This window comes from Oncorhynchus clarkii, chromosome 19 (assembly GCF_045791955.1).
Source record: "Oncorhynchus clarkii lewisi isolate Uvic-CL-2024 chromosome 19, UVic_Ocla_1.0, whole genome shotgun sequence".
NCBI lineage: Eukaryota > Metazoa > Chordata > Actinopteri > Salmoniformes > Salmonidae > Oncorhynchus > Oncorhynchus clarkii.
The window spans coordinates 43,657,366-43,673,939 of NC_092165.1; the positions used below are offsets into that span (position 1 = coordinate 43,657,366).

Consider the following 16,574-nt stretch of genomic DNA (forward strand, 5'->3'; position numbering starts at 1 on the left):
CTCATGTTTACGCACAGCTGTAAATGAAGTTATATAAGTGAGGCTTATTGTATGTTGACATTCCTCATGAGTAACTCCAGAATGCCTGGAACTGCTTCTGTAGTTTCCTGTAACGAGTCCTCTTATCTGCAAGCTATAAAATAACACTCTGGATTAGTATTAATCCACCTAATCTTGAAGTCCATTCCCATTTGTAGATGAAGTCCAGCCAATGGGATGATTCCTTCTAAAGGGAGTTGTTGAGTACAGAAGGGTGAAGAACCTTACTGTATTACAGACAGACACACTGGCTTCACAGCTGAGGCAGAATACATTCACACTGTTTTCCCTCTCCCCAGGGTGGTTGGTTGTTTTCAGAATGGAATGATTTTGGTCATCACCTTTGAGGCAGACAGAAACCACTACAGTAAGTGGGAATAGAAGAGTTTCATTCCTTTGCATCGATGGGGAATGTTTAGTCTGGCATTTACAATGTTTTAATCTTGCCACCATGGAGACTTCCATAACAAAAACGAGGCTTGACCAAGAAAAACACTACAACTATTACACATAGAAATATATTTTTAAAAAAAACTAAGATGGAAACCACACGTTCTAAAGCAGGAGTTTGGGTTTCTTTATTTTTCTGGGCCATAGTCTGCTGGGTTCTGATGCTGCTCAAAGTCATTGACTGGGGAGAGGAGCGAGTCATGGAACTAGCCATTCATCTGATAGTTGACTTACCCTCCCATCCAATTTTGATTACAACTGGAAGACCGGCTAAATTGGCATCACTAAAACAATTGTTGATGAATTGATTGCTGTGCTGCGGCACATAGAAAACAGCAAACTAGAGACCCTTGACTAGAACCCAAACCCCTGTCCTGAAGCTGTTATATTCCTCCTATTAGTTTCATGTTCTAGTTCCAGAGGAGGTGAGAAGTGATGATGATCATGTTCACATTTCAGAGCTCTCTCCGGCTGACTAGTAGCCTCTCTGTCTGACTAGCAGCCTCTCTGTCTGACTAGCAGCCTCTCTGGCTGACTAGTAGCCTCTCTGGCTGACTAGTAGCCTCTCTGGCTGACTAGTAGCCTCTCTGGCTGACTGTCACTCTGTCTGTGGTGAACTGTATGGCAAAGTCCCATAATGGCCACATCCTCCTGCCTCCCCAGTCTCTCCTCACTGTACCAGCAGTATGATAAAGCAACAGGCAGTTGCATTGCATTGTTGTGGATCGATCACCATGAAAATGTGAGAAAAGAGAGAAGAGGTGGTGCTTGGTAGCCCTTTGGGCAGCGTGGAGTTTGGGGGTCTGGTGAACGGGGGTTGGTGTTTAGGGGGAGGGGGGTCTAGCGCTGTCCCCTGCCCTGGCCCGTACTCAGCTTGGCCCGGGGGATGAGCATCCTCTCCCCACATGGTGAGCTCATCTCTGGGGAGAAGTTGATGCCACAGTCATTCTTCACGCTCTGGAACTTGTTCTCCTTTGAAGGTTCCATGTACACCACCGAGTTCTTATTCGCATGCTTCTTCAGGATCACAGTCTAGGAAAGGAGGAAAGGAAAAAATGTAAATATCTATTACTTTATTTTCACACAACAGGTCTTGTCAGCTACATTGATTGAATCCTACTGCTTTGTGTTATCATGTCTAGTTAGGACGGGAGAGACTTTTTCGGAAACCATGTGACGAATTACGATTTTCTGTGCTGCTCTAATCTCATTTCATGGGGGTGTTGTAAAACGATCACATTTTATGATAAACTTGACACAGTTCAAAGTGCTCCATCAGAATTAAGTGCTAGAAAAATACATTAATCCCTACTTTATGACACCCTGAACATGAATTGTAGCAGGAGCTGGAAGATCAAGGAAAACCCACGACCCACCCACAGATTAGATCCTAAAACAACGGCCCACCCGCCCCGCTATGGTGCTATGATTTAGCACCATAGTGGTCTGAGTTTGGGCAGCAACCCCATACCAACATATCGGGCAGAATCATGAGGCATTTCGGTGCTGGGTTGCAATTAATTTGTGAATAGTCTTTTTCCGCAAGCTGTACGTACAGTACTGGGCCTAATGAGCGGCTTTACCCACAATGCCTCTCACCTTCTTGGGGGCGCTGTAGCACGACATCTGCACCCACTTTTTCTTCTTGTTAATGAGGACTGCCACAATGAGGAAGATGACGATGGCCAGGAGGAGACCGGCCAGTATCCAGGCAGCTGATTGGTAGATGAGAGCCATCTCAGTTTGACTGGGGATGTTCTCTCCCAGGTTGTTACCATCTGCAGGGAAAATCAATATCAGCTCTCCCCCACAGACTGGACAACACATACTGCTGTCACACAGGCCAATATTTCCATTACATTATTCCCCTTCTAATCAATTTAAATGAAAAAGCAGCTCATGTCCTTCCTTAGTGTTTGGCAGTTTTCCCTGGCCAATACGTTAGATACAGTCTCCAGATGAATGTGTGTCAGTGTGCATTCCCATTGCCCCACAACAATGTAAACATCATCAACAGGCTGGCTGGGAAAGTATGGACAATGATACCAAGTCACAGGTCTGAATCAGTTGTTACCTATCAGTAACCTATCATTTAACCATCTCTGTGGGCCATAGGAGGAGTGAGTGAGTGAGTGAAAGAGAGAAATAGTGAAAGAGAGAAGGTGAGCAAGAGAGAAAGAGAGATGGACAGACAGACAGTACCTGTAGCAGCAATGATAGGAGGCAAAGGGACAGTGGTGATCCAGACTGTATTGTCCACTGTGGTAGTAACCCTGGTCTTGGGGGCCTTGGTCGACACCATCATTGGAACAGACGTTGTTGTCATTTCTGTAAACCAAAGAGGAAAATCACAAATAAGTCACAAAGCAACCCACGTACATAATGTCAAACACACTTGAGCTGAAAACAAATCCCACATCCCAGATCAATGAAACAGAAGGTTATGGTTGGGTGGAGTGTCTGTAGATAAGGTGTGTTTACGGGATGTGTTCCCTAAGCTTCCATGACCTCCTTTTGTCAAGAGTCTTATGTAAAAGTGCTGTTTTCCACTGAGCAAATAACCAAAACAAAGCTGAGATGAAACGGTTACAAATCAGAGGGAACAATGCATGCCTGTGCCGAGGTTTTCCTCTATAGGAAAAGCTGACATGGAGCTTTGCCTTCCTGTGCCGGCATTGAGAGTGGCGGGTCGGCTCAGCCGGAGACAGGAAACACGTGTGAATGTGCGGATGCTTGGGGAATGTTTTCACTCTGAGTGAGTTGTGTCACATGGAATGTTGCTGTGAGTAACGGTGTTTGCCCAAGCAGTGCCAGCGAAACAGGCCCCCAGAACGTGACTCACACACGCTTGCTTTATTCTAGCTAACCGAAAAAGTTTGAAAACTGTTCCTCCCTTCCTACAAGTTACACTGTGAATAATAATGTTCTCAATAACAAGCTGTACCTTGTCCCAAAGGAATAACTTGTTTTAATGCATACTTAATATGGGATTTTTCACAAGACACAAATATACTACACACTAGAATTACAGTGGACATCATTAGAGAGGCTAACAAGGCAGTGTGCTCTCACCCATCTAGACATTCCCAGGAGTTTAGTTCCACGGACAGACTCACTCTCACACATACACATTCACTTACCCAGACAGTGAGGGCAGCACTGGCCCTTGCGCAGGACGGGCACCCTGCAGTTGGCAGGCGGGCAGCGCTGGGAGAAACACTGAATGGTTCCATTGTTGCAGGTGCAGCTGGTGCAGGCATTGGCCTTCCAGGTGTCCCCAGCCAAAAGCACATCTCCCTCGCCGGAGATACAGTACTCCTGCTGACTGGTGCTCACCGGGAGCTGGGGACCCTGCTTGTCGTCTGTGGACGGAAGGATGGAGAGAGAGGCACACCAAGGCAGTATAACATGTTAATCCAGAGTGGTTATTAGGACTGTTCACCCGTGTTTGCAATAAGATGGTTTTACTGTATGGTAAATTCTAGCAGGAAGCTAGCTGATGACTAGGGACTAGGGAAGACATGGCTGCTGTGCTGAGCTGTGTCAGTTAACGCTCAGGCTTATCTCTGTGTCTCATAGCCATAGGCCCATAGATAAATGGCCTGTCTGTGACAAAAGCTTAGCTAGACTGTACACATCTCAACACTAATGTAAATCAAGTCAAATGTTATTCAACACATGCTTCGTAAACAACAGGTGTGGACTAACAGTGAAATGCTTACTTACAGGCCCTTCCCAACAATGCAGAGAGAAGGAAAAAAGAGAAATTATAGAAAAGTAAAACACGTAATAATAAATACACAATGAGGAACGATAACTTGGCTACATACAAGAGGTTCCAGTACCGAGTCGATGTGCAGGGGTATGAGGTAATTGAGGTAGATATGTACATAGAACTAGGAATAAAGTGACTAGGCAACAAGATAGATAATAAACAGTAGCAGCAGCCTATGTGACGTGTCAAAAAGGTTTGTGCAGAAAGGGTCAATGCAGATAGTCTGGGTAGCTGTTTGGTTAACTATTTAACTAATTATTTAGCAGTCTTATGGCATGGGCGTAGAAGCTGTTCAGGGTCCTGTTGGTTCCAGACTTGGTGCGTCGGCACTGCTTTCCGTGCGGTAGCAGAGAGAACAGTCTTTGATTTGGGTGGCTGGAGTAACAAGTGGAGGACAGAGGAGCCTCTTAAATAAGTTGTTACAGGTCTGTGAGAGCCAGAAATCTTGCTTGTTTGTAGGTGACCAAATACTTATTTTCCACCATAATTTGCAAATAGATTCATAAAAATTCCTACAATGTGATTTTCTGGATTTTTTTTCTCATTTTGTCTGTCATAGTTGAAGTGTACCTATGATAAAAATTACAGGCCTCTCTCATCTTTTTAAGTGGGATAACTTGCACAATTGGTGGCTGACTAAATACTTTTTTGCCTCACTGTATGTATTATAGACTGGGTAAGGGAGAGGATGAAAATGTGAGTGAAGACACCAGCTGGTCAGCTCCCCCTTATAATTTGGGATCAAATATGCTCTGAAAGCAAACATGTTGACATGAGTACCCTGATATCGGGGAATTTGTGCCATTCTGAATTTTTTTTAGATTTACCCAGACATGATTGTACCTGATTACCTGCATGATTGCAGTACACGTCCTGGTAATCCGTCTGGCCCTGCGGCCTTGTGAATGTTGACCTGTTTAAAGGTCTTACTCACATCGGCTGCGGAGAGCGTGATCACACAGTCTTCCGGAACAGCTGGTGCTCTCATGCATGTTTCAGTGTTATTTGCCTCGAAGCAAGCATAGAAGTAGTTTAGCTTATCTGGTAGGCTTGTGACACTGGGCAGCTCTCGGCTATGCTTCCCTTTGTAGTCTGTAATGGTTTGCAAGCCCTGCCACTTCCAGGTTAGTCCCGCTCCTTGAAAGCGGCAGCTCTACCCTTTAGCTCAGTACGGATGTTGCCTGTAATCCATGGCTTCTAGTTGGGGTATGTACATACGGTCACTGTGGGGACGACGTCATCGATGCACTTATTGATGAAGCCAATGACTGATGTGGTGTACTCCTCAATGCCATTGGAGGAATCCCAGAACATATTCCAGTCCTGGAGCTTAGCATCTGCTGCATCTGACCACGTTTTTATTGATCAAGACACTGGTGCTTCCTGCTTTAATTTTTGATTATAAGAAGGAATCAGGAGGTTAGAATTATGGTTAGATTTGCCAAATGGAGGGCGAGGGAGAGCTTTGTATGCATCTCTGTGTGTGGAGTAAAGGTGGTCCAGAGTTTATTTCCCTCTGGTTGCACATTTAACATGCTGATAGAAATGAGGTAAACCATATTTAAGTTTCCCTGCATTAAAGTCCCCAGCTACTAGGAGCGCCGCCCCTGGGTGAGCATTTCCTTGTTTTCTTATGGCGGAATACAGCTCATTCAATGCGGCCTTAGTTCCAGCCTCAGTCTGTACTGGTATGTAAACAGCTATGAAAAATACAGATGAAAACTCTCTATGTAAATAGTGTGGTCTACAGCTTATCATGAGATACTCTACCTCAGGCGAGCAATAGCTCAAGACTTCTTTAGATATGGTCCACCAGCTGTTATTTACAAAAATACATTGTCCGCTGTGGGGGGTTTATTGGGGCGTTTATTCGATCGCCTATGAATTCTCAGAAGGCAGCCTGCCCTTCGCCCCTTTTTCTCTTCACGCAAATCACGGGGATCTGGGATCTTTTCCCAGGAGAGCAGTATAACATTCACGTCGAGCTTGTCAGACTCGTTAAAGGAAAAAAAGGATTCTGCCAGACCGTGGTGAGTAATCTCAGTTCTAATGTCCAGAAGTTATTTTCGGTCATAAGAGACGGTAATGGCAACATTATGTACAAAATAAGTTACAAACAACGCAAAGAAACAAACAAAAAAACACAATTGTTTGGGGACACGTAAAACGTCAGCCTTCTTCTTCGGCGCCACCTTATTTATTTCAGTTTTCCTGCATTAAAATCACCAGCCACTAGGAGTACCGACTCGGGATTAGTATTTGCTTATGGCCCTATACAGCTCGTTGAGTGCCGTCTTAGTGCCAGCATCGGTTGGTAGTGGTTAATAAACTGCTACCAAAAATATGAATGAAAACTCTCTTGGAAAATACTATGGTCTCGTTCTCTTCCAAGTCTTTGGGACTGGGGGCTGGTCCGTGGTGAGCAGTATGTTCAGCGCCGCCAACTTCTAAATCTTCATCCAAATCGACATTAGTGATCGTTTTTCTGATGTCCAGAAGCTCTTTACGGTCATAGATAATGATGGTGTAAACATTATACAAAAAAATTCCCACTCAAAATAGCCTGTAAAACGGCAGCTATCCATTCCAGCGCCATTCTTATTCTTCCACAATGTACACATACATCAAGGGGTCTGTCATTGAAATGTGTGTTATTCCCACATTCTTCAGAGACAGAACCATACATATATCAAAGGGCTGCCTCTTACAATCTGATTTTGTGGTGGGAGATGTGGTGATAACGCAACTAGCCGAGCATTCCCAAGGAGGCTCTGTGGGTTTCAGGGGCTGTCATGCATTTCTGATTTGTCAGGCTCTTGCTTGGGGGGCTGGAGGGAGGAGTGAGGGGCGGGGGGAGGTGGTGGTGGGGGAAGGTGGTGATGGGACGGGTGGAGGGGGAGGAGTGAGGGGCGGGGGGGGGGGGGGGGGAGTGAGGGGTGGAGGGCGGTGGTGGTGGGGGAGGAGTGAGGGGTGGGGGAAACGGTGGTGGGGGGACAGTGGCCTACTTGGTCCAACTCTATTCTTCTCAGCAGCTGGTGAGGTCACATGACCTGAATAGGGTTGCGAAATTCTGGGAACCTTTAATAAATTGTCTGGTTTTAAAGAAATCCTGGTTGGAGGATTCTGGATTTTCCCTCTTGATTCTGGAATCTTCCAAATGGGATTTCTGGAAAACCAGGGAATTTATTGAAAGTGCCTGGAATTTTGCAACCCTAGACCTGACCAGGAGAAACTAGTTATAGGCTATAACTAGGGCCTAGAGTTTTTCCTAGTCATATCACATTGCCATGAAAAATACTGTTCTTATGTACGACTAGTGGAAACAGACAGGCTTGTACCCATGTGTTCCTCTCTGGAGGATATATCCCCATGTAAAGCCAGCCGGTTTGGTCTGGTTTCTTTATTAGCCTGTGTGTACTGACATTAAACTGTGGGACAGATTGCAACATGCACCAAGACAAGGCAAGACCCTCAATCCACCACCACATGCTGCTGATAATGGCTCCAGATCAAATTTATCCCACTCTATACTGATCACAAACTGACATCGCTTCTGGAGTCATTCCTGGATGTAAGTGCTTTTGATATTATCTGAAATTGCTCTTGTCAAGGCTAGTACGATGATAGAGTTCTACATTTACAGAGAAGAAAATGGCTTAGTACTAGAGGTTTCCTAGTAAAGCAGCCTATGACAGATGCGGGGGATGTAAGGTACTGTACCTGGGCAGACATGGCAACAGGTGTCCTTGTTCCTGGTTGGGGCCTGACACACAGCAGGGGGACACACTTCAGTGTCGCACAGGACGCGGCCCTTCCTACAGGTGCAGCGTGTACACTCGTCCAGGTTCCAGGTCTCTCCCTCCACATAGAATTTCCCCCCAGGGGCTCGACACACCACCAGGTCCATGCCCTCTGGCTGACCACTGCCTGACTCATCTGGACAGACAACACACAGGTTATGAGAGGCTGATAACAGTAACACGACAACACATGAAAGACTACTAAGAATAAGGTTCACATCTTACTAGAACTAAGCTCGGTAGTTACACAACAATTTGTGTTCGGACATACTTTCCTCTAATCCAGTACAACAGTACATATAAAACAATTGACTGCAATAGGGTTGATATCTATAAGGAGTTAGTCTGAAAGTTGTAGTTGAGTTACTGAAAGTTGTAGACATTCTTTCACTTTTAAATATTTGAACAGTTCACTGAGTCACCTCCCTATAAATATCCCCAGTGACTCTGAGGGGTGTGGATGAAAAGGCGTGGGTGTGTAACTGTGTATCAGTGTGTGTTGCTCCTTACACAAACACAAAGTGTGAGTGTTCATGGAGCCTGAGACCTGACTGATGGGGCAGTAAGTGGACTGGGCTCTAGGGTGTGAGCTCCTATGGGACTATGAACTGCCAGACGTGTGTGTGTGTTGATAGACCAGCCGGCTCCAGACAAGACGTACCTTCACAAGTGGGACAGCACTGGTCAGGCCTGACCACGGGGTTGGGACAACTGGGCACAGAGCAGGATATGAGCACACACATCTCTCTCCCAGCAAGGCAGTAGCAGTCTCGGCAGCCGTCGTGCCAGCTACTGCCCTCCTCGTAGCGGTGCCTGTTGGAGGTCAGGCAGTAGCTGGGCATGGGGGCGGGGGCAGTGGTGCTTGGCAGGTGGTCACTCTCTGGAAAAAAAACATGAACACAGACAGATGTTAGGAAGGGAGGGAGACTGGTGACTTGAACCTGTGAGAAAACATCAACAGGGATGTTTCAGGGCATGGGAAACGCAGGAGTGAATTCAAAGTGGAAATGTCATTAAGAATAATTATTTACAATGGATAGTATCCAATGTTATTGTCTTGGGTCCATTAGAGGCTAACGAGAAAGCTCTGCTAACCATCCCTGGTTCCTCTCAGCTCCACCTTCACCAAACACCATTATGTGCTCTTCCTTTTAAAGTCTCTTTATTTCACAATAATCCATTTACAGTTACAACACAAATAAATAAAGTTTAATAATTTCCCTGAAGTTTTTGGGATCTGACCCAAAACCGAGGTCCTCTGTTTCTGTTGAGAGATAGGTTGAGGTTATAAAACCCCACATCTGCCAATAACTGTCCCCCAAGTGGGATATAAACCCAGTGTTTCTGTTAAGTCTGGGGAGAACAGTGTTTTTGATAGAACGTAGTATTTCAGTGAATCACATCATGTTTCCACATCCAGGGCAGATGTTTGTGTCTCTTCTCTCTCAACACACTGTTATACAAAGGGAAAAAGGTACACTTCACAAAAAAGTTTCCTATCCATAAATATTTTAACAGTCCACTGAGTAACTGATCTAACAGTCTCAAAATAAGATAAACATGATGGGTTGCCACTGCACCGCCATCTTGCTGAGCAAGAACCCCCAAATACATTCCAAGCTAAAATATTTATAATATTACTGGAAAAATTAAATAAACGCACAAAAAAGTATAAATAAGCCGGCCAAACTTTTTAAAACTTTTGTGGTTGGTGAATCTAATCCGACATGCACACACAGGCCTCAGCGGTAGCTAAATAAAACACAAGAGTCAAAACATCCTTTCATAACAGGCTTCACAGCAGATCAGCTAATGGTTCCAGCAAATCAAATCTGCTACATAGTGATAGAAAGTCAACACACACACGGTCACATCAACACACACGCGGTCACACAAACATGTGTACACACACGCTCGTTCGCGCACACACACACACACACACACCCACACACACACACTGTTATTGAACTGAAGTCGTGTGACCGGCTGACCCAGACGGATGAATATTGATGCGGACCAGATGAGACAGACAGACAGATGAGAATCATACCTTTGCACATGCAAATGGAGCAGCCCTTCCTGTTCTGCCGGTAGCCATCGCTGCAGTTCTTGTCACAGGTGAAGGGGGGACACTTGATACAGCGACACATCTCACAGCCGTGCTTATTCCTCCTGTGGGATAGATAGAGCACACATATGTCTATCAGATATGTAATGAGGGAGGGAACAATAAGAATGCCATTTTACATCTCAAATGGGGCATATTAAACTCATATTTGAATGAAAGCTCAATAGCCAGTGATCTTGTGATTGGTCTGGTGGAGTACTGCCGTGGAACCAGATGGTCAGGTCTGGTATAATAGACATATGGTTCTGTTTTCCCCCTGCTATATTAGCTGGCTTTGAAGAGGCCTGATAAAAGCAGCACCCTGGAACACGTGAGAGCCCCATAGTGCACGGCACACACACCATACCAATGCTAGAGTCTAGGGCACTGGGTTTAAAGCAAATTCAGATGCTTTCCATTTGATTCAACCTATTCAGATGGCTACTGTATTGCTACCAAAGCCTTTGGCTGACATGCGAGGTCCAGAGCAGGGCCAGATGATATTAATGCAGCCAGGTTGATTAAGGAGACTGAAGGGCCCTGCTCTCCATTAACTACGAGCTCATCATGGTTGATTTGATGACAAACAGATTTGTAAACAGAGTAGACACAGGGATGACACAGAAAAAACAAACCCAGAAGAGTTTGAGAGACGATCTACACGGCTTCTGAAATAAACTAAACCCCCACTGAATGGCCAAAAGCTAAGGAAGATACACGCAGAGAGAAAACAAACCATAGATGAGTTAGGAATGGACACAGAGCATGTGACCTAGTTGGATCCAAATATAGAGGTCATAAAACATAGACGAGCAGCAGGTTGAGAAATGCCCAATCCAGATGGGTTCATCTATTACAACTCCAGTCTCTCTGTCTCGTTCTCTGTGTGTCTCCCATACTCTCTTTTTCTGGAATCTGTAACCCATAAGGCCCTTTTCAATTAAACATGGATTCCGTTAGGTTGGATTAATTACACTATTAGTCTCTGTAGGCCACATAAATAAAACAGGAAATGAACCCAAATCAAATGTTATTCATCACATGCTTCGTAAACAACAGGTGTAGACTAACAGTGAAATGCTTACTTCCCAACAATGCAGAGAGAAAGCAAATAGAGAAATAATAGAAAAATAAAACATAATAATAGATACACAATGAGGAGCGATAATTTGGCTATATACACATGGTACCAGTATCGAGTCGATGAGCAGGGGTGCGAGGTAATTAAGGTAGATATATACATATAACTAGGAATAAAGTGACAGATGGTAAACAGTAGCAGCAACGTGTGTGATGAATCAAAAAGGTTAGTGCAAGCAGGGTCAATGCACATATTCCGGTAGCTATTGGCCAGTGATGTAAAGTAATTAAGTAAAAATACTCTGAAGTAATACTTAAGTACATTTTTTGGATATCTGTACTTTACTATCTATATTTTTGACAACTTTTACTCCACTACATTCCCAAAGAAGATATGTACTTTTTACTCCCATCCATTCCCCCTGACTCCCAAATGTACTCGTTACATTTCTAATGCTCAGGCAGGACAGCAATATGGGGCGGCAGGTATCCTAGTGGTTAGAGCGTTGGGCCACTAACCTTGAAAGGTTGCTAGATCGAATCCCCGAGCTGACAAGCTAAGAATCTGTCGTTCTTCCCCTGAGCAAAGCAACCCACTGTTCCCCCAGGCTCCGTGGATGTTGATTATGGCAGCCCCCCGCACCTCTCTGATTCAGAGGGGTTGGATTAAATGCAGTAGATACATTTCAGTTGTGCAACTGACTAGGTTTCCCCCTTTCCCAATATTGTCCAATTCATGCATCAATATTACATGTTGTCATCCCTACTGCCTCTGATGTGACGGACTCACTAAACACAAATGCTGTGTTTGCAAATAGTGTTGGAGTCTGTCCTTGGCTGTCTATACATTTTAAAACAAGAAAATTGTGACTTCTGCTTTGCTTAATATAAGGAATTTGATATATAATATTTACTTTTACTGAAGTATGACAGTTGAGCACTTTTTACACCACTGTTATTTTGTTAACTAATTAACTAACTATTTAGCAGTCTTATGGCTTGGGTAGAAGCTGTTCAGGCTCCTGTTGGAGCTTGCTGTGCGGTAGCAGAACAGTCCATGACTTGGGTGGCTGGAGTCTTTTACAATTTTTAGAGCCTTCATCTGACACCGCCTGGTATAGAGGTCCTGGATGGCAGTGAGTCCGGCCCCAGTGATGTACTTGGCCATAAGCACTACCCTCTGTAGCGCCTTGCAGTCAGATGCCAAACAGTTACCATACCAAGCAGTGATGCAGCCAGTCAAGATTCTTCCAATGGTGCAACTTTTTGAAGATCTTGACCTAGGACAAATATTTTCAGCCTCTGAGTGGTGTTGTCGTGCCCACTTCACCACTGTGTTGGTGTGTTTGGACCATGAAAGATCCTTAGTGATGTGGACACCAAGGAACTTGAAGCTCTCGACCCGCTCTACTACAGCCCCCAGAGGCAGTCAGAGACCCTGCGGAGGCCCTGCCACTAGCAGTGGTCACATCTCTACTGATTCAGCAGTAATGACAGTATGGAGAGGCCAGGCTGAGCTTTGAGCTGGCTGGGCCCTCAGTGTACAAACACAGAGACAGAGAGTCTGGCCATCTTGGTAACTGGGCTTTGTTTAAAGGTGGTGTGTGGAATTTTGTGCACAGCGCTGGGCTCTGGGGCTGGGACTGCTGGCTCTGCACAAATTCCAGCGTGCTGGGCAACAGGAGAATTCCGTGCATTTCCTATCAGGTCCGATGATGATTTAGATCCATTGAGGAGGGGAAACGCTTTAAGTCCCCCTTTGTGTCCTGCTCGAAGGCGTTCAACTATGCCAAATGTCAATGTAAACACACCTTCAGGGCTCTCACCCACTCTGACAGCCCACTGCTCACTGCTTACATGATGTCCCCCTCTACCCTATGGAGATAAGAGAACTGGACTGTTCATAGATAGCAAGGATAGTGTTTGAGGCAAAAAATGATATAGTTGAGTTCTCTGTAGAGGTTATAAATGCAGCCAATTTATACAAAGCCGTCTCTGTGCCACCTCTTTGTATCTTCTCACTAGTCCATTATAGGAGCACCACTCTGCTAGAAGATGGATGCATTGTTTGGCTCATCGAGGATTCAGACTTCTGAAGCCGGCCCTGAACTGGTGCTTATGAATGCTTCCTGCTCCTCTTCCCCCTCGGGGGGACTCTCTGCTGGCATCCTGTGCAGACATATCAGGCCCATCTTGAGCAGAGGCTCCAGAGAGCATGGCTCAGATACCAGAAGAATCCCACTGTATACACTTCATAGAGACCGCTTTTGTGCGGATGTGTTTTTGATCGTTGTTTTGAGACGCAAAGATGGTTTATGAAATGAGAGTGTGGGGGGAGGGGTAGAGGGGCTGAAGCACCGGACACTGCACTGGTCACACAGAGACACAGATTGGCCCCTGATTGGCCCTGATTGACCCTTTAGATCTGAGCAGGTGGGGAGAAGGTGAGGCTGCCAGGTGTGTAACAGTATACTTCCTCTCTGCCCACTGAGACCTGTATCTGCACCCTGCCAACTACTCCACCTGGAGAATGATGATGTCTGTACACACTGATCTACAGTCATGTTTTTACAGAGTCTGATAGTCCTGTCAGCCAAGACACACTTGTGTTCCATTGCTGGAGCCAAAGATTTCACAGTGTGAGTAGTAGCGCACTTGTCAAATAACCAAAATCTAAAAATAAAAGTGTTTACACAGTTGAAGTCTACATCATTACAAAATACACGACTGAACAAAACAAACAATGAGAGGAGGAGCCCTATTTATACCTACATAGTACATAGAGTGTTTTTCCAGCTAACGAGAGGCCAGATTGTATGTTAGGGCCCATGTCAATAATAAACCAGACAAATCACCATTACTTCAGGCTTTGGCCTTCAGTCGTAACCAATGGGGCTGTAACAGCCTTTGATCAGAGTGGAAACTAAGGGGTGAATAATGAGCAGTGCTTAACTTGAAGATGTGGAGACCATCCAGAGGACTTACACATATCCGTAGGGACAGGTCTTGCTGCAGGTCAGGGGTCGGCACTTGGGCATTGGAGAGCTGCACTCACACACCTCGCAGCCAAAGTTATCCTTCTCGTATCCCATGGGGCATTGCTGGGAGCAATATGCCCCCAGGTCAGGGCAGGATTCATCTGAAACAGTTCACATGGAGGTCATCTTACCATCAACACCATGTTAGTTTGCATTAGGGTTTTTCATTTGAGAATTCCTACAACTTAAAACGGCAAAATACTACACAGCCATGGAAACACATGAGGTGCGACAGATTTATTTTACCTTTATTTAACTAGGCAAGTCAGTTAAGAACAAATTCTTATTTTCAATGACGGCCTAGGAACAGTCGGTTAACTGCCTGTTCAGAGGCAGAACGACAGATTTGTACCTTGTCAGCTCGGGGATTTGAACTTGCAACCTTCCGGTTACTAGTCCAACGCTCCAACCACTAGGCTACCCTGCCGCCCAGCCCCAGATATTTCTTAGTGTGTTTGCTTATTTCTGTGTTATGGAGATAACGTGCCAGGGAATCGTCATTTTAAGCAAGTTACAGTATGTGTGTGTTTACGGTATGTGTGTATTTACAGTATATGTGTGTTTACAATATGTGTGTGTTTACGGTATGTGTGTGTTTACAGTGTGTGTGTGTGTGTTTACAGTGTGTGTGTTTACGCTATGTGTGTGTTTACAGTGTTTGTGTGTGTTTACGGTATGTGTGTGTTTACAGTGTGGGTGTTTACAGTGTTTTTGTGTGTTTAAGGTATGTGTTTGTTTACAGTGTATGTGTGTTTACAGTGTGTGTGTGTTTACGGTGTGCATGTGTTTACAGTGTGTGTGTGTTTACGGTATGTGTGTGTTTACAGTGTGTGTGTGTTTACGGTATGTGTGTGTTTACAGTGTGTGTGTGTTTACGGTGTGTGTGTGTTTACAGTATGTGTGTGTTTACGGTATGTGTGTATTTACAGTATGTGTGTGTTTACAGTGTGGGTGTTTACAGTGTTTGTGTGTGTTTAAGGTATGTGTTTGTTTACAGTGTATGTGTGTTTACAGTGTGTGTGTGTTTACGGTATGCGTGTGTTTACGGTGTGTGTGTGTGTGTTTACGGTGTGTGTGTGTTTACAGTATGTGTATGTTTATGGTATGTGTGTGTTTACAGCGTGTGTGTGTTTACAGTGTGTGTGTTTACAGTATGTGTGTGTTTACGGTATTGTGTGTGTTTACGGTATTGTGTGTGTTTACAGTGTGTGTGTGTGTTTACAGTGTGTAGACCATAGGGACAGGTTTACGGTGTGTGTGTGTGTGTTTACGGTGTGTGTGTGTGTGTTTACAGTGTGTGTGTGTGTGTTTACAGTGTGTGTGTGTGTGTTTACAGTGTGTGTGTGTGTGTTTGCGTATCCGGGTTTAACCCTTTACATCCACTCACGGTTGAGGCACTGGCAGAGCAGGCAGCCGTTGTTGTCCTGCTGGAAGCCGTAGGGACAGTCTTTCCCTGATCGAGAGCAGTTTTCCAGACGAGGACACAGCATGGGGCTCACTGTCTCATACGAAGGCTCTGTGAGATAGAACAGTAGGTTATAACCTTCATATGATGCTGCTATAACTCTCTATGACATGCCATACTATACTTGACACTATGAAGCCTACTCACAGACATGTCATACTATTCTGAAATGAGGCTTTATTGAGAGTTCAGAGTAAAGAAACATACATTTAGACACACGCAATGTTACACATCTATCTCCATGCCAACAGAAATAGTTCAGTGTTCACGTTGCTCCCATCAGAGAGTGCTGTGATAAGAGATAAACGCAGGCCCATTGCAGAAGATACTGTAGGTGCTCTCTATCAAAGGGCTCTGATGAATGAGCACCTCACATGTTGTCTAAATGACCTGGAGTGCAGGAGCATGCCTTGCCTTGGTTCTCTCCCCTAACAGAGGAGGCCCTATGTGGGAGTCTGGTGTGTCAGAGGCTGGCACTGGACAGACCCAGAGGGCTTCTGGCCCTGGTCAGGGCCTCATCCTCACTGGAGCCGGTCAGCGATGAGGTGTTCTGCTGGCCTGGGTCACACATGTACGAGCCACAACCAGGGGATGTTAAGGTGGGGTTTGGGTGGGAGCCCATTATCTTGCCACGTTCAGTGGGAGGAGCACCAAACAAGCTGTAACTAATTATGCTCACAAAAAAACAGTGATCCACTCCAATTAAGCAGCCTTAAGCCCTCAGTCTAAGCTGCACCTCATGGAGGTGGGTCTCATTTTGCAGTCTGGACCAATAAAAAATAACAAAGGAGCCTGCAGTGGAAGAATGCTGTGCGGCCTC

General features: G+C 45.1%; 1 protein-coding gene across 2 annotated transcripts in view; it reads right to left on the reverse strand.

Annotated features, from left to right (window-relative positions):
• Nucleotides 1-569: 569 nt before the first annotated feature.
• Nucleotides 570-16,574, reverse strand: part of LOC139375254 (cysteine-rich motor neuron 1 protein-like) — a 42,518-nt gene continuing 26,513 nt past the window's right edge. For both annotated transcript variants that reach the window (XM_071116869.1, XM_071116868.1), the window contains exons 7-15: nucleotides 15,677-15,805; nucleotides 14,237-14,390; nucleotides 10,115-10,236; nucleotides 8,726-8,944; nucleotides 7,985-8,200; nucleotides 3,630-3,851; nucleotides 2,692-2,817; nucleotides 2,089-2,267; nucleotides 570-1,521 (exon numbers count right to left, since the gene is read on the reverse strand). In XM_071116869.1, the coding sequence (XP_070972970.1) occupies nucleotides 1,330-1,521; nucleotides 2,089-2,267; nucleotides 2,692-2,817; nucleotides 3,630-3,851; nucleotides 7,985-8,200; nucleotides 8,726-8,944; nucleotides 10,115-10,236; nucleotides 14,237-14,390; nucleotides 15,677-15,805 (1,559 nt within the window). In that variant the 3' untranslated portion in view covers nucleotides 570-1,329. The remainder of the gene's footprint in view (nucleotides 1,522-2,088; nucleotides 2,268-2,691; nucleotides 2,818-3,629; nucleotides 3,852-7,984; nucleotides 8,201-8,725; nucleotides 8,945-10,114; nucleotides 10,237-14,236; nucleotides 14,391-15,676; nucleotides 15,806-16,574) is intronic.